The 23,486-nt window shown below is 45.6% G+C and overlaps 2 protein-coding genes across 2 annotated transcripts; one reads left to right on the top strand and one right to left on the bottom strand.

The window, feature by feature from the left end:
- Positions 1 to 81: 81 nt before the first annotated feature.
- Positions 82 to 15,228, bottom strand: rsf1a (remodeling and spacing factor 1a; the record flags this gene model as incomplete). Its single annotated transcript, XM_084435898.1, has 18 exons — positions 82 to 3,230; positions 3,378 to 3,532; positions 3,909 to 4,097; positions 4,205 to 4,446; positions 5,372 to 5,546; positions 5,675 to 5,742; positions 5,844 to 5,947; positions 9,735 to 9,783; positions 9,880 to 9,959; positions 10,049 to 10,153; positions 10,285 to 10,506; positions 10,595 to 10,748; positions 10,866 to 12,600; positions 12,730 to 12,869; positions 13,337 to 13,542; positions 13,713 to 13,805; positions 13,893 to 13,984; positions 15,075 to 15,228. 18 exons carry the CDS (start codon positions 15,226 to 15,228, stop codon positions 2,754 to 2,756), a joined length of 4,440 nt encoding a protein of 1,479 aa, XP_084292024.1. The 3' UTR covers positions 82 to 2,753.
- A 1,263-nt stretch (positions 15,229 to 16,491) lies between these two features.
- LOC311307117 (pannexin-1-like) lies at positions 16,492 to 23,486 on the top strand (the record flags this gene model as incomplete). The annotated part of the gene is made up of 8 exons (XM_084435885.1): positions 16,492 to 16,672; positions 16,822 to 16,937; positions 18,137 to 18,324; positions 18,827 to 19,105; positions 19,232 to 19,454; positions 19,533 to 19,830; positions 19,998 to 20,077; positions 23,367 to 23,486. The coding sequence occupies 8 exons, from the start codon at positions 16,492 to 16,494 to the stop codon at positions 23,484 to 23,486; spliced, it is 1,485 nt and encodes a 494-aa protein (XP_084292011.1).

Below are 23,486 nucleotides of genomic sequence, written 5' to 3'. Positions count from 1 at the left end.
TTGGTTTTTAATCATTTAGAAAACAACTATGTTACAGAGCATTGACTATTACCATATATGCAACATTGATGGATCATGATCACTGCATGTTTTATGTTTTATTTTTCAGACTGGACATTTGAAACAATCACATTTTCCCTGGAGGTTGGCTTTGACAGTGGGCTAAACTCTACAACAGCTTCATGATTATCTGAAATGATGTGAGCAGACAGACAAAGGACCTGGTTTACCAAGTGTTTACACCTTCACTATTTTGGAAAGGAATGAAAGACAAAAACAATGAAAAATAACATTTTTCATCAATATATCAACAATATCTCACACCTCTTTGATTCTAATGCCTCTTTAAATATTTATCCCAATATTTTGGTCCTTCTTTGATATTTTACTGTTATGTATAAAAGGTCCATATATCTGTTATCTATAAAAGGTACATATATCTTATGCAGAGGCAAACACTTCGTAAACCTGGCCCCTAAAACAGTTGATCCTTTTTAAGTTCATAAGTTTCTGAGAATGATCTATGAAAGACCACGCATTATTTCATGAGGAACCCCTTCAGGGATCAAGAGGGAAGAGAGAACTTAAATGGTCCTACCTCAAACAGGGTAAAAACAGAATTTAAAAACCAACAGTGAATTGACTGTACATAGTTAGTGGAAGCCTGTCAGTCTGTTCGTAACACAAAATAAAGCCTCACATCTCCTTCATACAAACCACCCACCAGTATGCTAATCTGGGGCATATTCCAGAGATGGGACGATAAGATGTTTAGGGCTGACTATTTGCTATTCCTGTGTAACATTTTTAGCTGTGACCAGCAGCTCCATAGGCCAGTCCATCGCTCCACAAACATGTCCAAAAAAAGTGCAATGCTGCTGTTGTCCACAAAAGCATTGTGGCACCACAAAAAGGAGAAGATTCAGCCAGATTGAAAAGTTGATTTCTTACTACATGCAAATATGAATGTATAAAATGCATGCCCAGCCCACACAATTGTTCTGATTTAGAGGTTTAATTAGACACAAGTGTTGACTCGGTGTAATGAACACCTCACTGCAAAACTGATGTTTGACATTGCACTGCACGTCACAGTGGTGGGGCACCTCGAAGTATTGGGGCATTCAACGTATTTGGTGCACATGGATTGAAAATGCATATAGCCTACTCTATAGCTTGTACATGGTCGCAGCTATTGCAAATCAAGCTTGTTTTAATGTTTTGTAACATTGTCCTCTCCTGAATATGCTCCAGATGCATAAGAAAGCAGGGGCAGCCAACAGTGAACTCTATAGCTCTATACAGCAATGCAAACCATCCAAAGAAGCTTTCAGCAATCATCCTCTCCTTCATATATATAAAATATAACACTATTTTTCCAAGGAGACAAAAAAGAACAGAACATCTATTATATTACAGGGAAAAGCATTGCAAGCAAAGTATGTACAGCATAATGTACCGACTCCAAGGCAGTGTGCGCCTGGGGGAGACCAGACCACTAGCCTTGATGGAGGGTTAAGTGCTATGAGAATGGGACAAAATGAACAAGTTCTTCAGCATGAGGTACAGAGAAGGACTGAGTTCAAGAAGACTACTAATTTAGCTCATTCTCTGGCTGTGTGCGTTTTACGCCATGTGTTTGTAGAATGAGGAGGAGGAGGATGAATAGTGGAGAGTGTTACTGTCAACACCGGAAGTCTCAGAAAGAAGAAGTTCTACCAGTCACTCTGGCGTACGTGAGTTTGGTCCAGGGCTCCCCAGTTGTCCTTCTTGTCCAGCACCACTCCCCACAGTGACCCCGTCTGGCTCTGAGAAATACTGACCCAGCGGGGTTCACAAAGTCTCTGCACGTTTCTTACACCAGCGGTCCCCAACCTTTTTTGCACTACAGACCAATTTCTGGGGGGGGGGGGGGGGGGGGCGGGATTAATTTGTGCTGAGATTTGGAAGGGACCTATTGATTGGATCCGGCACCTCGTTTGTAATTATCAAAATAAATTGTGTGTAATATTTCATGTTATCTATTCTGTCATTCTTTTATATCCCATTGAAGTTACTTGTAAATCGCTTGCTTGCATGACCGACGTGACGTCACTCTGATCACGCTGGCTCCCCGCTAAGTGGTAAAATGTCCAAAAGACAGTCAAATATATTTCATTTCTTCAAACCAGCTGGAACCCTAAGGGCAGACCAAAGTCATTTCGGCGGACAGCACAGGTAGCAAAAGCTACTGAGTTGGTGAGGAGACTTTGAGATGGGGGAATTTAGATGTATACTGGCCAGTGGTTTAATGCTTTTTGGTGTAATTTTGGCATAATGATTACGTTACTGTAAGCCCCAAAGCTAAGCAAGTGGGCGTTTGTGCTGTGAAATGGTGAAATGATGAGTGGCTATTATGAAAACACGTAAGTCCCATTGTTGTGGGCATGATTCACGCTTAGCAGACTTTGCGAGCACGCAATTGATCCTTTCCGACCCGGTAGCCAATGGGTTGCTGGTGGTTGGGGGCCACTGTCTTATATCTTCCAGAAGCCCAGAGTCAGATATCAGTCAGGCCACTGAAATCTAGTGAGATCATGTCACAGGGTAGGACAATCTTCTATCTACCCACTACAGAGGGAGGAGGAGTGGCTGGCTACAATGAGAGGAGTGAGAGATCCAGTAAGGTGGTTGTTGGTGAAAGGCAATGAAGTAAAAAAACAAAACATCAAAACAAAAAAAACAAAAAAAAAGCCAGCTTCATTTACAGACTATCATGTCTGTTCAGTGTTCACCAGGTCATTATCCTCAGGCAGATCATCCTCCAGCTCCTTAGAGGGCAAGGGGCCGTTGTGCCTGCCTTGCCCACTTGACCCTACACTGTCCCTCCGTATGGCTGGACTCCCAGCCCCAGGCTTAGATGGGCCTCTGGAGGCCCTGTGTCCGTTAGAGGGAGAAAGATTGTGGTCCTTCCTCTTTTCCTGAACACTGTCTTTGTCGTCGTCGTCCCCGGCAACACGAGATGGTCTGGTTGTCAAGTCCTTGTCCCCTTTAGTTTTTGTCTCCTGATCCTCCTCTTCCTCCTCCTCCTCCTCATCATCTTCATCAGAGTCAATGCGGTTCAGTCGTTTGCGGATGGGTCGATCTTCTTCGGATGAGGACTCAGATTCGTCATTATCATCTTCATCATCCTCCTCCTCCTCTGTGGACGGCCTGCGTTTCTTCAGCATCAGAGCCAGCCTCTTACGCCGCTGTTTAGTCAAGAGCTCCCTCCTCTTTCCCCTCCCCATGTTCTCCTCATCCTGCTCCTCTCTCTTGCTCCTTTTTAACCTCCTCCTCTTCTCCCCTCCTTCCTCCTCGGTTAGCCTCCTCTTCCCCCTGTTTCTCTGCTCTTCAACCTCCGCTTTCTCCCTCCTCCTCTTCAGCATCCTTTTCCTCCTGTTCTTGTCAACATCCCCCTCCTCTCTTCTCCTCTTCAGTCTCCTCCTCCGGTCTCCTTCCTCCTCTTCCTCCTCCTCCTCCTGTTCTTCAGACTCCTTGGAAAATGCAGATTCTGGAAGAAAGAGAAGAGGGACTTTAAGCCGACATGCAGAAATATTAAAGGAGGACTCGGGGTCAGGGCTGGGGTGGGGGAGTCAGGGCTGGGGTGGGGGGAGTCAGGGCTGGGGTGGGGGGAGTCAGGGCTGGGGTGGGGGAGTCAGGGCTGGGGTGGGGGGAGTCAGGGCTGGGGTGGGGGGAGTCAGGGCTGGGGTGGGGGGGGTCAGGGCTGGGGGGGTCAGGTATCGACAGCTGTAGTGATGAGGTGCCGGCCAACGAAAATGAATATGAAACTGATGAAGGTTGCCACACACTCATAGCTCTGATGCAAAAGATTTAATAAGACATGAAAACCATTGTTTCTGCTGGGGGGGATAAAAGTTGAGACTGACCCTCGCTGTAGGAGCTGGAGAGACGTCGGCGTGATGAACGTGGTTTAACCTTATCCTTATTGGTGGACTCCTGGGAATTCTCCGATTCCGACATCTCGCGGTAATTCACCTGCTGCCTGTGGCTCCGCCTCAAACCATGTCTCTTCCCGTCACCGTCGCTGTCACTCATCTCACTGGACCGCTCAGAGTCTACAGAGAGAGAGAGAGAGAGAGAGAGAGAGAGAAAGAGAGAGAGAGGTTACAAAACATGGACCATTTTCTTTTGAATCGCCATGTTTTGTTTTAGTTTTTCTCACCCAAAGCTTCTTCACTCTCTTCGTCCTCATCAGAGGACCCTCTCTTGCGCCTGCGTAGGCGTTTCCTGCCCCTCCTCTGGGTCCTGCTGGCTTTGTGTTTAGGTACCCGCCTCAATGCCCGCCTGTAGCCGGGTCCACTTGCCGAGCTGTCCGCATCACTTCCTGCTACAGAGCCTAGCTCCGCCCCGCTGCCTGCATCATCGTCGTCACCCCCAGACACAGCAAACTCCTCCTCCTCCGAACTGAAGACACACATGTACACAAACACACACTTTTCTGATCCTCTGCTATGTTCACAAGCTCCTCTGCAAGCTTTAGTGCTCAATTTCGGATTTATCGTTCAGATCCAAATTTTTTTGTTTGGCTGTTCACATTCTTTTTTCTTTTTTTTTAATGTGGCCAATATCAGATTCCAGGGTCAACTGACCCACATGCGCAAAAAAACAACAACAAAGACATCACACGCAGCACGCTGTTGTATGGAAGTAAACATGGAGGCCACTGAATTCTGCGTTTAAGGGTTTCATTTAGAAGTTGATGTGTAGTGGAAGCCAGCTAATTCGCCAAGAGTTTATGAGGTCCGTCTAACACCTCACTGTCCCCCACTGACTACTTCCATTGCAGCTGTCTTCAATGTTTGTATTCAAAGTGTGACTCCCACCAGCCCAGAATTGTGACAAAAGTCGATCTAGAGTGACGTAAAAGTTGAATGAACTCCGATATAACTGTTCAGTGAGGTCGCACAGTGGCCAAAATCAGAATAAAAAAAAAAGAAAAGTGATTCCATGTAATTTGTGCTGTTCACTCGGTTATGAAAATACAGATCCGAGTCACATATGAGCAAAAAATATGCTAGGCCAATTTTGCCTGCAGTGTGAACATAGACTTATTTATTTAACACTGAATGAAGGAAAACTACATTAATTATAAAATACTGCACATTTCGGAATGATGCAAAGCTTAATGTTAATCTGTGAAGTTCCCCTTTAACTTGTTAAATTGTTGACCGATTCCTGATTCTAGTGAGTCATCTTGGATAAGAATGCTTCTAAATTGAAACTGTAAGCAATGAAGACTTAAAATAGAGATGAAGAGTGTGTGTGTGTGTGTGTGTGTGTGTGTGTGTGTGTGTGTGTGTGTGTGTGTGTGTGTGTGTGTGTGTGTTACCTGCTGCTGAGCTGGAACTCGTCCTCACTCTCGGCGGCGGTGCTGTCACTCTCCAGGTCATTCAGTCTCCTCCTCTTCCTGTTTCTGTTGGATGGGGCCTGGACTTTGATTGGATGCCGCCTCTCCTTCTCCTCCTCTGATAGGGTGTTGGCCATCTCTTTGCCCTGTCCTACTCCTACACCAGCAATACATGGTATTTATGTTACCCGTTTAGAACTCAACAAAGGTTATTCTTCTTTTTCTTTGCCTCTAACCACATCATCTCTCCTCTTCTCTCTCATCCCTCCTTCTTCCAGCTCTCACCTCCTCCATATGCCTCTCTGACGTCCTCCTCAATCGCTTCATCAATGGCGTCATCAAAGTCATCAAACCTGGAATATAGTTGCCATGACATCAGGTGTTGCAATGCAATGTCGAGTGTGTACACACACACACACACGCGCGTGCGCCGCACACACGCATACACACACACCTGTAGCTGATGCTCTTCCTGGTCCTGGTCGACCTCCTTCCCAGGTTCTTGCTCTTTTTTGTGTCTTTCTTCTTCTCTGATTTTTCCTCTTCTTCATCTCCCTCCTGAAACAAACAGCCATTTTGTATTTATTTTTATTTAACCTTTATTTAACCAGGTTAGTCTCACTGAGATTAAGAATCTCTTTTGCAAGAGAGACCCTCCCCACCCCGACTCCATGTGCTCCCTACATCAGGGTCACCTACTCTTACCCCGGGGTAAACAAGTTGCAAGCAAAGAAATAGGCAAAATCCTTAACCTCATCAAGATTAACCCCAAATCTACTATTTATATTATTTTGTGTCTTGAGGAAGATGATGATGATGGTGGAGAGTTCTGTCAAACACTGGACAGAGTGCAGATATTTAAAAATAAATAAATAATAATAATAAAATTTTAAAAAGCAATATATTCCGTAGAATTTTGTTCCAAAAAAGCCAACGCATAGGCCTACCTATTTAGGAAAAGGATATGCAAGCATGGTATTATTGATTTATCATTTCACCATTTGAGATCAAGAAAAAAAAACAACATCCATACGCCCTTACGGCAAGTCAATATTGGGAGTCGCAAAACATATTTTTCACTGTTGGAAAGCAAAAAATCTCCTATTTCAAAAGATAACAATAGCCTATATAAAAGGTCCCTGCTACCGAAAATGTCACACATGAAATCCAATGCAGCTACGCAGAGCCTTGCTTCTCAGTCCCATGTGAACAGGGCTTTACTAGGCCTACAGCCCATACATCGCCAATGTCACCAAATGCGACTGTCTTCAGTGCTGAAGAGCACAAATTACAGACAGAGCCCAATTAAATGTTAATGTGGCTTTGGGGGAGATAGTGGTGGCTGACAGTAGGCAACTTAATTAAATTAATTTGCAGCCTTCAGACTGATGTAGTTAATTATTCAGATAGTAGCCTGCTTTTGATATAGCAAACATACACTACATTAGTCTGTAGGCCTGCACATTCATTTCATTAAGTTGCCTGACAGCTACCACTAAATCACATGAACATTTAATTGGACTGTCTGTAATTTGCTTTCAGTGTTTGCGATCAATATTCCTGTTGCAAAGTCGGCCTTTTAATGACAGCCCTACAACCTTTGTATTAGGGTTCTTATTGTTATTGAGGTGGTTACATACTGTTTGATTGATCTTCAGCCTCCAATCTTCCAAACTAAAAACTTTTAACTTTAACCCACCCAATGCGATTTGATTGGCTAAAAACTTTAACCAATACATGCCCATGGTACTGACGATTGGCTAATAACTTCAATACACGGCCATGGTGCGGACGACGATCAGTCAGTCAGAGATTGTCATCCCTATGTCTCGCCAGCCCCTCTGGGCCCTCAGGGGAGACGCAAAAACAGCACAAAGTTACAGACACACATTACCACATAATACACTGCATTAATACAGATTAGGCATCTAACAATTAAAGGACAATGCTAGTTTTTGACAACCTGGACCTTATTTACGACATATTATAAGACGTTTGACTCACCGAGATAACTTTGGTGTAGTTCGGAGGTGTGTAGAAGAAATGTAAAATCCAGCGCGAGCCAGTATATCCATGTAATGGCGGTGGTCGGGGCATTTACAATGCAGTTTCTAAAAATCAATTTTCTGCTGTTTTCATCAATCTGTCTTTATGAATCGCTAGTTTTGCTTACATAGAGCGTAGGCCTGTGGTGGTTTTTCACATGCCTCTGTAATATGATCTTTAGAATCGCTCGCGCTGGATTTTTAATTTCTTCTACATGCCTCCGAACTACACCAAAGCTATCTCGGTGAGTCAAACGTCTTATAATATGTCGTAAATAAGGTCCAGGTTGTCAAAAACGAGCATTGTCCTTTAAGGATTAACTAGAAAAAACGCGTAGCGGCTAAATGCCTCCGCCCAACAAGTTGCAGTTAACCTAACTAACCCTAACCCTAACTAACTGCTAACCTAACCTAACCCAAATGCTAATGTTAGCTAGCTAACGCTAACTATAATGCTAACGCTAACACTAATGCTAGCTAGCTAAAGCTAGCATTAGTGTTAGAATTAGCGTTAGCTAGCTAGCATTAGCATTAGCGTTAGCATTAGCTAGCTAGCATTAGCTAGCTAGCATTAGCGTTCAAAAGTGCCTTTTGTGATGTCATGGTGACCTTGACCTTTGACATTTGAATACCAAAATCTAATCCAATTAATCTAATTAAGTCCAACTAGACATTTTGGCCAAATATGTACAGATTCTGTCAAGCCGATCTTGAGATATCGTGTTCAGCAGGCCAAAAACACTTTTTGTGAGGTCAGTGACCGTTGACCCCCACAATGTAAATGGAATGCACTTATATAGCGCTTTTCCACCTTAGCGGCACTCAAAGCGCTTTACAATCGCCTCTCATTCACCCGTTCACACACACATTCACACACCAATGGCGGTAGCTGCCATGCAAGGTGCTAACCTGCTCATTGGGAGCAATTTGGGGTTAGGTGTCTTGCTCAAGGACACTTCGACATGTGGACAGTCAGAGCTGGGATTCGAACCACCGACCCTTCGATCACTGAACGACCCGCTCTACCAACTGAGCTACAGCCGCCCCATGTAATCAGTTAATCCTTGAGTCCAACTGGACATTTTACCCAAATATGAACAAATTCCGTTAAGACTTTCTTGAGATATTGTGTTCATCAGGCCAAAAACACATTTTGTGAGGTCACAGTGACCTTGAACTTTGACCACCTTTGACCCCCACGATCAAAGCAGTTCATCCTTGAGTGCCAATGAACATTTGTACCAAAGTGGAAGAAATTCCGTCAATGCGTTCCCGAGATATTGCATTAACAAACATCAGATGGACGGACGGACGGACGTACGTACGTACAACCCGAAACCATAATGCCTGGCAGAGGCATAAAAAAATGTTGTTTTTTTACACATTGAAGGCAGACAAGATTAATTCCAGCAATGTTACCACTTATGGGTCAAAACATTTACAGGCCTGCATTTAATTTTTCCTCCATAACTTTTATCCTAGCTTTAAAATCGTTTGGTGAGACAAGCTCCTGCAATTTCACTAGAGGTCTTCTCGGGTCTAAAATGTGGACCCGAAACCGAGATGGACCCGAGACATTCGTTCCGAGATCCGACTAAATCCGATCATTTTTTAAAATATGTATACCGGACCCAATTTTGTCCGAGAGCAGGAGTAGGACAGAGACCCCAGTCGGATCGGGTATTTTACGGATCCGACAGGCAGTAGTAGCAAGTAGCAGTAGCATTAATCGCTTAGGCTCTCACGGCTGTCGGCTTGCATGCTGTTGCATCACAGTTGGATGGAATTGCGATTTATCCTCTCAATCTCAACAGGATCAATCGCTGTTTCGTCAGGCTGTGATGTGGCAGCATGGAAATGAAACGGCCGTAAATAAATAAGGCTACACAAAGCTGCCGCTAGGTTTGACCTCTTTATATTCATTTTCTTTCAGCTTATTTTTCACAAGCTAGCCTACTGTGGCTGCCGTGTCTCCGCTCGCGTCACGCCTCACTGAATTCGCGTCATGCGTTTCTCTTTGGTATTACGCATAATGATAAACAGACCCGGGACCCAAGGTAATAGAATTGGATCCACCCGAACCCAATTGATCATAATAAAAGCGTGGAAATGTGGACCCGGACCCGTACAGGTCTCGTGTCCGGTTCGGATCCTCTCGGATTTACCCGACCCGTGAAGACCTCTAGTTCAGAGAGCAGACAGCTGGAAGGCTTTTGCAGAATTCGGTCTGAGTCTTTGGTACGGTCAGTAGGACACTGTTTTCAGAATGCTCAAGTGAGTGAGTGAGTGAGTAAACTTACAGGGATGATGTTCTCAACACTGATCCCCACATACACCAAACGTTCCCTCCTACAGGGACAGAAGGAGAACACAGAGAATGTATAAATACCACTATATGAGGAGTGTGTGTGTGTGTGTGATCTAGTTTGCTGGTGTGTTTTATACCTCCTCTCTGCTCTATCTCTTTTCTTCAGAGCACTGTCCAGATTCTGGAGTTGCTCCTCAAGTCTCTCACACAGTAGCTTCTGCAGAGGAGCCAGGGAGAAGAGAAAATGATCACACAGTACGAGTCACAAAACACCGGTGTGTATGGATACATACGTAGAACACGTACGTGCTGGCAAGGTGGGCAGAACCACTCTCCGTCTGGTATGATCATTAGGGGTGGTCGCAGACAGGCGGTGTGGTAGCCACTGTCACAGGAGTCACACAGCAGGATCTGTGAAGATATATGACACACACACACACACACACACACACACACACACACACACACACACTCAGGTAAGCATGCATACACAGACAAACTTTTATTTACTCACACTTTATAAACACAAACACACAACTCACCAGTTCGGGATGGTTGGGGAGACCACAGTGACTGCAGGGGTCCTCGTTGGGCGTGTCTTCTGATTGGCTAGAGGCATCTGAGTCACTCCCATCTTCACTCTCTTCCTTCCCCTTCCCCTCCTCTCTTCCTTTTTCCTCCTCCCCTTCTACCCCTCCCTCATTCAGTTTGCGTCTCTTAGAGCGAGGGTTGGACCAGCGAGGGCGTCGATGTCTCCGTCTACCCTGGAAATTCAAACAAAGAAACACAGACATAAATACATGTTGCAGCGTTGTATCAAGGTGAGAGAGACAGAGAGATTGATTAGGTTACCTTTGGAGTCCTGGTCTGTCCATCGGGCTCAGCTTTCTTGTCTTTCTTTACAGTTAATTTCTGCTCCTCTTCGTCCTCCTCTTCCTCATCTCCCGCTCCTTCCTGCTTCTTGTCGTGTTTCTTGTCCTGACTCTCCACCAGCTTTGGGCTGGGCCTACAGATATCAGAAGACCATCTTACTCACTGATGTCCTGAGAGATTTAATGCTTGTGTGTGTGTGTGTGCGTGTGTAAGTGGACGAGAGTACCAATAGGTTAGTAACACACTGTACCTGCAGATCCTAGCTGATCTCCTCAGCGACCGCCTGTCGCCCTGTGCCTCCTCCTCTCTCTCCTTCTCTCTTTCCTCCTCTCTCTCCTCCTCTCTCTCCTTCTCTCTTTCCTCCTCTCTCTCCTTCTCTCTCTCCTCCTCTCTCTCCTTCTCTCTCTCCTCCTCTCTCTCCTTCTCTCTCTCCCTCTTAGCACTCCTCTGTTGTGGAGGGATCTTAATTTTGAGCCTGATCCCTTCTTTCTGGAGCTCTGACGAGGCCTTCAGGGGCCCCTGCCTCTCCTCGGCCCCCTGCCCTGCTCCCCTCACTCCAGCCTGGGCTTCAGGTTCTCCGCTGAGCACTTCCCCCCGGTTCTCCTGTTCTCCTACAGGCGGAACATGTTTGGTCTCTGGACCTGTCTCTTTGTTTTTGTCTGAGCTACACTTCACTTCGTGTCCCTCCACTGGTACAGAGGACGCAGATCTCTCTCTACTTCCCCCGCTCTTTTCATCCTTCTTCATTTCCCCCTCTTTCCAGTTGTCTTCTTTCTTTCCCAGCGCGGCATCCAGTGCTTTTCTCTCCTCCTTCACAGAGTCACTCCCCGCCAGCGGGCGGACAGACTGGGGCGTGTCTCCTCCGTCCCCGCCATCCCGCCGCTCGGGCTCCAGGGATGGGACTTGCTCGCTCTCTCTGGACAACAGTGAGCTCCCGGTCGTCCGGGTCTCCCCAACTCCGGGGGCCGGGGCCCCGGCCTCGGCAGGACCCTTCCTCACCAGCACAGACTGCCTGCTCGCCTCCCTCTCCTGAACCTTCTCTGGAGCTCCAGCCGGGCCTCCCTCCCCACCCACTACAGCGGTCCCGGCTCTTGTTTTGTCCGGATTTGGTCCGTTCCTCCCTCCTCCTCCTCCTTCGAGCTCTTGGGCTGGTCTGAGTCGTTCGGACGGACTGCGGATCACCCCTACGTGACCTATCACCCCTATCTGACTCATGACCCCTGCTACCCCGTTCGGGCTGTCCGGGTGCGAGACCAGCGTTCTCCCGTTCGTCAGTTCGCGCCTCGCTGCCGTCTCCTCCGGTTCTGAGACAGCCGAGACAACTAATTGCCTGCCTTCCTCAGACTGTAACAGATGTTCCTCTCTCCCCTGGGGCTCCTTGGTTTGCACCACTGAAGGGTTACGGACAATAATACTGCTGCTGCTGTTGTTGTTGTTGTTGCTGCTGCTGCTGTTGTTGTTGTTGTGATTGTTGCTGTGGTACCGGTTGCCGAAGAGTTCTCTCTTCTTCAGCGGGATCTTGGCCTGCTGGTTGCTCTTCAGGGCTCTGTCCACTTCCTCCCCCTTCCTGTTCTCCGTCCCCTTGGCAGGCACGACTTCATGTGTCGCGGCTGAGCCGGGCATCATGACGACAGAGACAGCGTTGCTCTGGGTTTCAGGCTCCCCTTTGACGATGGCGGTGATGGTGCTCACGCGGTTGTCGATGACCAGTGGTGACCCCTCCCACCCATCTTCCGCTTTGTGATCGCTCTCCGCCTTCTCTTCTTTCACCGCCGCGTCCGCCTGATCCAGCTTCACAGACACCTCCGTGTCCGCCTTTATCATTCCGTCGGCCCTCACCGAAGCAGCGGCTTTGTTGTGGGTTTTCCGGGTCTCCTCCGTGGTCCTGGTGGGCTCAGGGCAGGGACTGGCTCTCATCTCACCCCTCTCCGCATCCTCGTCCTTAATGCCGCCACTGGGCGCCTTGTCCTTGTCTTCAGTCTCACCTTTAAAAATTGGAGAGGCATTATTGCAAAGGTGTTATAAAGCATGAGCTGGGCATATCCATCTAGTAGAATCCAACCATGTATCCATACATCCATCCATCTCGTCCACAACCTCTCCCCTCCTCTTACCCTCGTCCCTGTCCTTCCTCTCCTTTTCCAGAGGGTTGGGGCTGGCGCTGGCAGACCCTCCCTGTTTCTCTCTCTCCGTCTTGCCCAAGTCCACTTGTGACTTGAGAAGCTCCAGAGCCTCAGCCAAGTCGTTCCTGGTCCTGGGGAGCCAAACACACAACCACAAACAGAGAACAGAGAAGTCTTTGATGAGCTGTAAACACACAGATCATGTTAGATTACTACCTCACTAGATAAGGGCTGCTGTTCCAATTGGGAAGTGATTTGACGGCCCGGAAGGGGCGGTCAGCCATATAAAGGGTGTTTTCAATTTGTTATATATAAGGAAGGAAAGGAGCTTCATCTGTCACCTCCTTTCATCAAGGCAGCTCAGCTGCCGTCATCTGGATACTTTCCTTGAAATTTGTGACTTTTAAAAAATAAGGCAAGGAAAAATATCAACAATTGGAATGCAACCTAGGTTCTAGGGGGCCCAAAACTATAAAGAATATACATTCCTCAAACTGAGTGACCTTTACAACCTAATATATACAGATCAATGCAGATGAAGGGAAGGACACAAGGGGACTTTGTACTATCTGAGATGGAGTCCCATCCTCTGAATTACCTGACGATGCATCTCCAGGTGGATCCCTCTGTGTCGTCCTGTTCCTCGGTGTAGAGCCTGACGTTCTGCTCCTGGTCCAGCTGCAGCCAGTACATCAGGCCCTGCCGGTCGCGGCCTATCGGCTGCAGGCGCATGCGCTCGGGCTCCTCCTCGTTTATGGCCGCTTTGAACTTGAGGTTGTCGTCAAACTGACACTCGCACAGATACTGAGGTCAGAGGTGAGGATTGATAGAGATAGAGATAGAGAGAGTGAGAGAGAGAAAGAGAAAAGGAGAGAGGATAACATATATTATACAATTTCACAGGCAATGTAGTGGTGGGACAATGTGTGAAGAGAAATGATGTTTACAATTGACAGACAGACTGGGGGTCGTACTTTGAGGATGCTGGACTTGCACTCCATGGTCATCTCCTGGTAACCCTTCTCTTCTAGTTCCCATGCCCAGGTGCTATTAAGGTCTTGGCATACCTAGAAGATAAATACATGGAGGAAGTAAACATAGCAAGAAGACATACTAACCATCTCACACATATACCCGCATGCACACACACTTACCTTGGCCAGGTACTTCTCCCACCTGTCAGCTGTCACAGACTTCCCCAACTTTCTCAGTAGCTTCACGTGAAGCTCCACCAGGGGCTTGGGAACTGGAACACACGAAAAAATACAGTTTGATCAGCAGTGCAGAACAGCACCGTTTGCCAGGTCAGACTCACTCGGAATAGTTGTTAAAAAAAAACACACACACACAATAGAGCGGTTTATGTAAAGATCTAACAAAGTGAGTAATGCATTAATTAATGCTTCTGATTTTTAATCAATAACTTTATTACAAACTCCAGTATTTTAACGTTATTATGTACGTGCTAACAGGGTGTAGACAATTCTGGGGCCAGAACACATATTGTCCATTTTGAAAATGTAAAACAGCAAGTTCTCAAGTGCCAAGTGACGCGCAAGAGAATCAGTGAGGCCAAAGCCAGGCTCGTGAGCTAGCTAGACATAGCCGTTAGCTACCTAGCTAAATTAGCTACGCCGCACAATGCTTGATAGTCGTTATCCAGCTAACTCTGTCACATATTGAAGACAATAAAGCGGTCTCTAATCTGAACACGATTGAAACAATATCTCTGGTTGTGTGAAATGAGTAGCTCGCAAAGACAATTGCCATGTTAGTTAGTGCTAGCTAGCGTTAGCTGGCTAGCTGATATAAAGCACACATTGCGCATGTGCGTAGTTGACAGAAACTCAGCTATGCTAAAATAGCATCCAAGTGTTTTTCTGACTGTTGACAACTGAAAATGAATGACCACATGCCCTACATAGTACTGTGCTACCCCCTTTGTTATATTAATTTGTCTTATTCTCCATATGCCCAATTGCGGGATGGTGAGAAATTACACCTGACAACATAGTATGTGGTCATACAGCAGTACATGGCATGCTAATGTTAACTAGCTGGCTAGCTAGCTAACGTTACACCACCACATCAACTGGCAATTACGACATTTAGTTGGCTAGGAAGCCATATCAACATTGAGCCTCATTACTGTGAATCAAACACCCTTTCTACGACAAGCTAGTAACTAGCTCCTAATATTCTGACCACCCACTGCACTGGCATTATAACGTTACTCAGTGATGATGATGATGATGATGCTGGTGTTGTGGTGGTAGCGAAAGACCCTCTTCTTCCTCTCACACGTCGCAGGTTTTTCTGCCACTTCCCCCCTTTACCTGTCGATGTCTCCCGAAGATACCTCTCCATCTGCGGGAAAGTCAACTCCGGGAGGTCCAAGGCTGGTCCATATCGCTCTAAGAAAGAGCAGACCACCGCAAAACTCGGGCAAAGACCGGAGCTGGAGCCCTTCGCTGCTTCCGAAGCAGCCATTTTTCCAGACGGGGAGAAGGTAGGATGAGATGAGAATGAACCAAGTTGGGAGGACCAAGAGAGGAGAAGTGCCCAGAATTCAGCGCGCCAGCATCACATCATGGGGTTGCTGGAGGGGGCTTTGACCACAGGTAGCCCACGCGTGTAGAACAAGAGGTTATTCTCTTTATGGTCGTTTTTTGTTTAGAACCACACATTACAAAATATTAAGTATGGCATCTAAATCTTGTAGCTAAGCTCAGCGATAGTAACGTGCGTTTTAAATATAGCTACAACACATCAACACCGTTCACTACTTATATTTTAGACCGAGTGTGTACTATGCATGATGTAATAGTTTACGTGCTCTCAATAATTTGATAACATTTTCATTTAATTATGACAATCCCACTACAGCCAACCCCCGGTACAATCCACGAGAAACGCACTCGCTGATGCGCCGCGTGCCGGTGAAAGCGCGACTTCTGATTGGATAGCATACTTGACGGAGGGGGGCGTGTACGACAAAAAGGTATGCGGTTAAGCACATCGTTTAATACGCCCGGGCCGTCCTACATCACACCAAGGAAGCTCTATAAATTCCCAATAGCCTATGTTGTAACGTGGTCTGGTTCTTTTCCTTCCGCATACAAGTTTGCCAGATGCTTTCTTTCAGTTGCCAGCTTTCCAGCTCAGCTGAAATGATTCAAACGTTGACCGTAATTGCATAAACTGCAAATAATTGGATAGTTTTCATATAAAACAGAACCACTATCCGTAATATTTCCATATTGAAATGTAGTACACCGAATTAGTATACAATTAAATAAACAATTGTTCACACATTTACAGTAAAATGTATTGACTCCAGAAAAAGAAAGCAAGGGAAAGGGGAACGGGAAGGATTGAGAAAAAGTTTGGAGCCCACACAGCAGCACGCACATCTTCCCCGCCGGAAAACAGACAACTAAAAACCACATTCAAGTCGCGAGGCAGCAGCGCTTTCTTATTGTTGTTCGTAGCCTACTCTCCACCTAGTTGTGCTGCGCGTGTAAAGGAAAACTGTCTGTAAACAGTGATCTGTGCATATTCTACGCTTCTAATTCAGATGCTAGCAAACGTTAGTTGGAATGCTTTTTAGATTGGCCATTTCACTTCAATGGCGCGTTCAGAATAGTCTAGCTTTACCTTATCTTTCAGTTTCTATCTTAGCCTATTCGAGCTACGAAAAAGACGTTCAAGAGCTACTGTTTGAACTTTAAAAGAGAAGAAAAACAATCTAATATGGCAATCGCGCACGTCGCCTCTGAGTATATGTTTAGTGATTTTCTTCTGAAAGAGCCGACCCAGGCAAGGTATCGCACCCTGCGCACGGAGCTGGCCTTAGATAAGATGGTGACCTGCGTGGCTGTGGGGCTTCCCCTGCTTCTAATTTCTCTAGCCTTCGCGCAGGAGGTCTCTGTAGGTGAGTGACATTTTTAGATGAGATGATCGTGTCGGTGTTTACACGACGAGTCATCTGTGATTGTATGCAGAGATTATTTACATGTCATGTGATCTGATCACCAACATCGTCTACATCCTACCTTGCATCGATGCAATTATATCTTCCAGGTACTCAGATCAGCTGTTTTTCTCCCAGCAACTTTTCCTGGCGTCAGGCAGTGTATGTTGATTCATATTGCTGGGCTGCAGTACATACGCACACACTTCCCTTATGGTTGCACAAGGTAAGATAAACACAGTTCTGCTTTCAGTGTGTTTAGATTTGGTGGGAAAAGGGTGCAAACTATGAAATATATGGTCGTGCCTAGAAGGGGTACAGTCACGGCCAGTGTAGAAGTACGGTATAGGCTAGTTCCCATAAACGCAGAGGCCATTTAGGGTTAGGGTTAAGTTTAGGTAAGGGTTAAGGTAAAGCTTGGATAGGGTTGGGTTAAGGTTAGGTTATGGTTGGGGTTTGACCGGTCTCTGCATTTATGGGAACTAGCCTTCTACACAAGCCATATCTGTACCCTATCTAACCACAAGCTAGATGACATAGGCATATATCCCGCCTCCTCCTGTCCACATGTCGAAGTGTCCTTGGGCAAGACACTGAACCCCAAATTGCTCCCAATGAGCAGGTTAGCACCTTGCATGGCAGCTGCCGCCATTGGTGTGTGAATGGGTGAATGAGAGGCCATTGTAAAGCGCTTTGGATATAAGTGCAGTCCATTTACCATTTACCATATAACAATTATTGCATAATTGTCAAACAGCGATTTTAGAAAGTAATCACGGTTATTTTTTTGAACAGCGATTATGCATTTTCCCCACCAAAAATATATAGATAATTATTTTAAAAACATTTTTAGATGGAGCACTACGGTGTAGCATTTCAGAACGGCTGCAGTTTCAGACAGTGGCTGTTGTGTATGATGGCTTCTAGAAGCAAGATAGCTAACTAACATAGCTAGCAAGAAACTAGACTAAACCAGAGGCTCAAGTCTGGGAGAATGCTGAGACTCAACCCTCCTCTCTGCTCAGGTTATAGCGCTCTCTCGCTCGCTCTCTCTCTCTCTCTCTCTCTCTCTCTCTCTCTCTCTCTCTCTCTCTCTCTCTCTCTCTCTCTCTCTCTCTCACTCACTCACTCACTCACTCACTCAAATTATTGGCCTTTGTTGAAGTGTAAAAAAACACATCAGTAGCAAGAATAGGCCTGCTGTAGTCTTTGCAATTATTACAGCCCTAGCATGACAGGCCCACAGAACCTTTGTCAGATTCCACGTATGTAATATGTCCTCAAATCAGACTGGGATGCATGTCTGGTTTGAGGACATAAATCTGACTTAAAACAAAAACAAGCTCACTCCTCTTCTGCATTGCCTCTTTCTTCCCCCTCCCTCTCTTCACCTCCCCTCTATCTCTCGCTCTCACTCTTCTTCAGTTCTTCCCCTACATCTTGTTGCTGGTTGCGGTGATGATGTACACCCCGGCTCTGTTCTGGCGCTTCTCTGCGGCTCCTCGGCTCCAGTCAGACCTGAGCTTCATCATGGAGGAACTGGACCGCTGCTACAACCGGGCCGTCACTCTGGCCAAGCGCATGGCCGCCTCAGGGGTCCTCACGGCGGACAGGTAACTAGTGTAAACAGCCGTTCTGTTCCTTCCCCATGGAAACAAGCTGCATAAAGATATGAAGTTAAAAGACCTAATTTTGCTAAATTACATTTAAGCGAGGAGACAAGTTATGGAGGAAAACAAAATGGGAAGCTGTAAATGCACTTTGCCAACCTGACAAGTTTCCCATTAAAGGTGGGGTAGGTAGTTTGTCATGCCATTATGCCAATTTTACCAAATAAAGCAAAAAGCAAACTACCTATCCCACCTTTAATGTCGCCTTTTTTCTCTTTGAAGTGCTTTTATGTTGATTTTCTCTTCCCTGTTTATCTTGAACATTTTATTTTGAATCTACTAACCTTATTAAATAAAGGTTAAAATAAAAAATTGAGGGTGTTATTAGCTATTATTAAACTGAGCGCGTTAACACAATGCTTTTCGAAGGGAAGTGGTTCAGAAAATACAGACATAATTTCTCTTTCTTTCTCTACTCATTTTTTTTCTCCTTCATTCCCTTCAGTGACCCGACAGAGGGTTGTTTCATGTACCCGCTGGTGGAGAAGTACCTGATGACTAAGCGCTTCTCCCGGGTATTACTGTGGCGCTACCTGTTGTGTCGCGGCCTGACTCTGCTCACCCTGCTGTGTGCCTGTGTCTACCTGGGCTACTACCTGCGTCTGGCCTCCGTCACAGATGAGTTTGGCTGCTTGCTGCGCTCTGGCCTGCTCTCCTCAGACTTCTCCATTCCAGAACAGGTCCAGTGTAAGCTCATCGCTGTGGGAGTGTTCTCATTGTTAAGGTATGTCAAAAATGACTCACATTTAATTAAAACTCTAAGCATTTAGTTAAACCTCTGTATTCAGTTTTGTAATCGTCAGTATTGCTCAAACGTGTACTCACTTGTATATTCTGACTTTTATTTCAGCTTCGTCAACCTGCTGTTGTTTATTGCACTGGTTCCCATGGTGATATATGCTGGGGTCCGCCCTCTCCTCTGCCAAGGATTTGCCCACTTCCTGGAACCCTACCAATCCCTGCCCACCGTGAGCGTTCTGCCCACGCCGGAGGGCCAATGGGACGACCTCGCCCTCTATCTGCTTTTCCTGGAGGAGAACCTCAGCGAACTCAAGTCCTACAAGTACATTAAGGTGTGTGTTAATGTGTGTGTGTGTGCCTGCGTGTTAGTGTATGATTATGTTTCAAGTATAATTCTATAACTGTTGCAGGTCCTGGAGTTGCTCAGGAAGCGGGGTGTGCGTGACGGGGAGGACTTTGACTCAATGGGACTGCTACAGACACTATGTCTGGTGAAGACTGACGCCGTTGATGGGAAGATGACCAACACTAATGATGCCACCAAAGCTAATGCTAAGCCCAATGGCAACCCTAACTCAAATGCTAAAGCTAACCCTGGAGCTGCCAGTCCCAGCAGCGAGGCTGCCAGTCCCAGCAGTGAGGCTGCCATTCCCAGCCCAGCGTCCCTGAAGCCAGAGCAGAGTCAGGGAATCACTACTGAAATGGAGGGTGAGTCGGAAGGGGAGGGGGTGGAAACAGGTAAAGTTCAGTTGCAATAAGTTGTAGAGCATGTTGTATAAATCCAGCATCTCCATCCATGGCCAGAATCCTGTAAAATTCACACCTGTAGACATTCTGTTAGTCTGCTCCAGTAATATTCAAATTGTCGTTTCCAGAGTTTTCTGCTCTGTTGCCGGGAAACAGCGGGATGACAGGCAGCAATTGGAGTGAAAAAGGAGCAGCGGTGCGACAGCGAGTCTGATTTGCTGTTGACATGACGATGGCGGAACAGCTCCAGTGAACTGCGGTACAGGATGGAAGCAGAGAGAGTATGGACAATACTGTTGTTTACAACTCAGACCAAGGCTATGGAAAGTGAAAATGACTCATGTACTACTGTAGTTATTACTGTTAAGAGAAACATAGTTTGCCTAGAGGACTGCTATGCTTTTTTATCTTTTCAATTAAACTCATTTCAAGGTGGTTGTATTATTGAACACTGAACAAGATGCATACACAGTTTAGCGTCTTGGCCTAATCTTGCAATTGCTCAGGTACTCATCTTACAGCCTACTGCCTGCCTACACAATGTGGTACATTTTGGGAGAAGCCATTTCTTTGTGTCATCCTTCAGCATATAGACTAAACCGATACAGCAGGGAGTGTCATGTGTAAGCAGGGTTTATGTATGTATCAGTAGGTATTTTGTAGGGTGCATTCATTTATTATTGTGTGTGCGTATGTGTGTTCTTTTGGTGCATGTTTACATGATACATTTCTCCTGTAAGTCTTATTAGGAGACTAAAGAGGCGCTGCTGGTGTTAAAACTGAAACTGAACGGATTTAAAATGGAGATTCTCTCTCAGACAAGTGCTGTGTCCATTTTAATTACTTTACTGTCCTGTCATGTCAATCAAACTGATTTCAAGCCAAAGTAAGGAAACTATTATTTAACATTGAACATGATGCATCCACAATTGTGTCTTTGTCTAATCTGCATCTTGAAAAAAAAGATGCTATACTTATTTGTTTTGTTTTTGTTTATTCAAATATAGATTCTCGGTCACACCAGTGCTATGTTCATGTGAATTTATTTACCACCCGCATGCCCTGCATCAGTGGTTCTCAACCTTTTTTGAGCTCTGGACTCCTGACATATTTTGAAAAATCCTGAAAGACCCCCCCAAATACACCCACTCTACCATTCTTTCAATGTGCTTGAACATTTCAATGGAGTGTAACAAGCTGACATTCTGTCTGATATCAGGCTACCCCACACCACCTCCCCTCAACAATACAATATATATTATTTAGTAGGATGGCCATCGCTATGGGCGGACCTTAGGGGGCCTGGCCCACCCCAAAAGTGTGAGTACCCCTCCACTGGTGCCCATAGTTTATTAATTAATAAAAATAAAAATTATCATAGTATTTTTAATTTAACAGAAAAATACTAACAAAGGAGTAGTAAAGGGAAAAATCATGTTTAGCCCTGTTTTAAGGTTACTTATGATCATATACATTTATGATCATATACATTTATATTTATACATATATATATATATTATATGGTTCAGATCAAAAAGTTCACAAAACTAGCACTTTTGAGAAAGTTGATAATTGCTCTACCGCCGTTTAGGTCATACAATGGATGTGGGTGGGCACCTTGAAAAATCATTCAAAAACATGTTAAACTCTCGATTTCAAAGAGAAGAAGCTCACAGAGGGGGTAATTGGTGTCCGTTGGTGTTCTGACATCAAATTCGCAGCAAAGTATGAATCCTTTAGGGTTTTATTGATCATTTTATGAAATCTATTGACGAGACCGTTGTAGATGTGTAGATCAATCCGCAGAGGGGATTCAGGAAGCGGAACTACTTACGGTAGCTATTGTTATTGTTTATGTTGCTAGGCTACCTAGTTTGCAGAAGTTTACACACGTATGTGCTGCGACTAAATAGTTCTATGCTAAATATTTAAAAAAGCCTTTCCAGATGAACTACAATCTTACTTTATGGCGAATTATATGTCAGAACGCCAACTATCACCTCGGTGAGTTTCTTGTCTTTGAAATTGAGAGTTTAACATGTTTTTTTTATGATTTTTCACGGTGCCCACCCACATCCATTGTATGACCAAAATGGTGGTAGAGCAATTATCAGACTTTCTCAAAATGGTAAAATGGTAAATGGACTGCACTTATATAGCAGTTTTCCACCTTAGCGGCATTCACACACCAATGGCGGTAGCTGCCATGCAAGGTGCTAACCTGCTCATTGGGAGCAATTTGGGGTTAGGTGTCTTGCTCAAGGACACTTCGACATGTGGACAGTTGGAGCTGGGATTCGAACCACTGAACCTTCGATCACTGAACGACCCGCTCTACCAACTGAGCTACAGCTGCTAGTTTTGTCAAGTTTTTGATCTGAACCATTGTATATGATCATAAGTAACCTTAATCAGGGCTAAACATGATTTTTCCCTTTACTACTCCTTTAAGATTCCTTATAAATTAAGACATTAAGAAACAATGGTGTACTTTTTGTTTGACGGCCGCTGTACTGAAAAAGGAAGTTACACTAATGTAGCGGTTACTGTACATGTAATTTCAGTTGGGAGTTGAGCTGAGCTGTGCACTCCAGGTCATGTTGGCATCACAGCTTATAGGCATACGCTTGACTTAGCTTTGAGGACATGTACCGCAATGTGTCAAACTCTTTTTTTTCTCCCCCCAACCGCTCTCACAGCAAATGGCAAATTATGTTCAGTCATGTTTGCTTCATCAAACTAGCTAACAACTGTTTCCTTAGACCATGGGTTCCCAAACTCCATCAATGTGGGCCTCCCCTCTGAAAACAATGACACACCCGCGCCCCCCCCAACCCCCCTAATTTCTCCATTATGCAAGGCAGCGTTAGCTAGCCCATAACATTAGACAGCCAAGTTAGCTCGGTGGCACCTGCTGCTAGTTAACATTATGACGTTTTCGCACAATACATTCATGCCTGCGGGGGGAGGCTCTCTCTGCACTATCCACAAATTTAGTATACATCTCTCCCATTATTTATTCCGATCTTCTGACTTTTAAAATCACCTTTCATTCATAAAAACCATAGACATTTAAAAAAAAAAAAAAAACATGTATTTCCTTCTTTTTTTTTCTAACCATCCCTCCGCGCCTCCCCTGAATTTCTTTGGGGCCCCCCAGGGGAGGCCCGCCTCACAGTTTGGGAATGCCTGCCTTAGACGATACCATTTCTGGTACCACATCTTTTAACAAAATATAAGGTTCGTAACAGTGCTTTTTTAGTCTAATATTTCTGGCCCGGAACATTGGCCAAACTGCTTGCTGGGATATGTTTGTTAGCTACGGTGCAGTCCGCTAGCCGTCCTGGCTAGCTAGCAAACCTAGTTCGCTACACTAGCCCCTCCTCTAAAAACTCCAACATCCCATTGGCCTAGCCCATATCCCAGGCGGAAGGGTCCATCCACCGCGGAGGCTGCCTTCTCCAGGTAGCCCTCTCGCCCCGTGCCCTTTCGTCCAGGGCCAGTCCAGTTCTGGGGGCAAGGGGATCGTCGTCACCCAAGGGGGGCGGCTCCGGCTCTGGGTAGTTCCAATGCCCCCCATGTTGTCGGGCACAGCACCTGTGGTGTCCCTGCCCTGA

Source organism: Borostomias antarcticus (assembly GCF_949987555.1).
Source record: "Borostomias antarcticus genome assembly, chromosome: 1".
Taxonomy (NCBI): domain Eukaryota; kingdom Metazoa; phylum Chordata; class Actinopteri; order Stomiiformes; family Stomiidae; genus Borostomias; species Borostomias antarcticus.
Note: the sequence above shows the minus strand (reverse complement) of the source record. Positions and strands in the feature narration are given on the sequence as shown.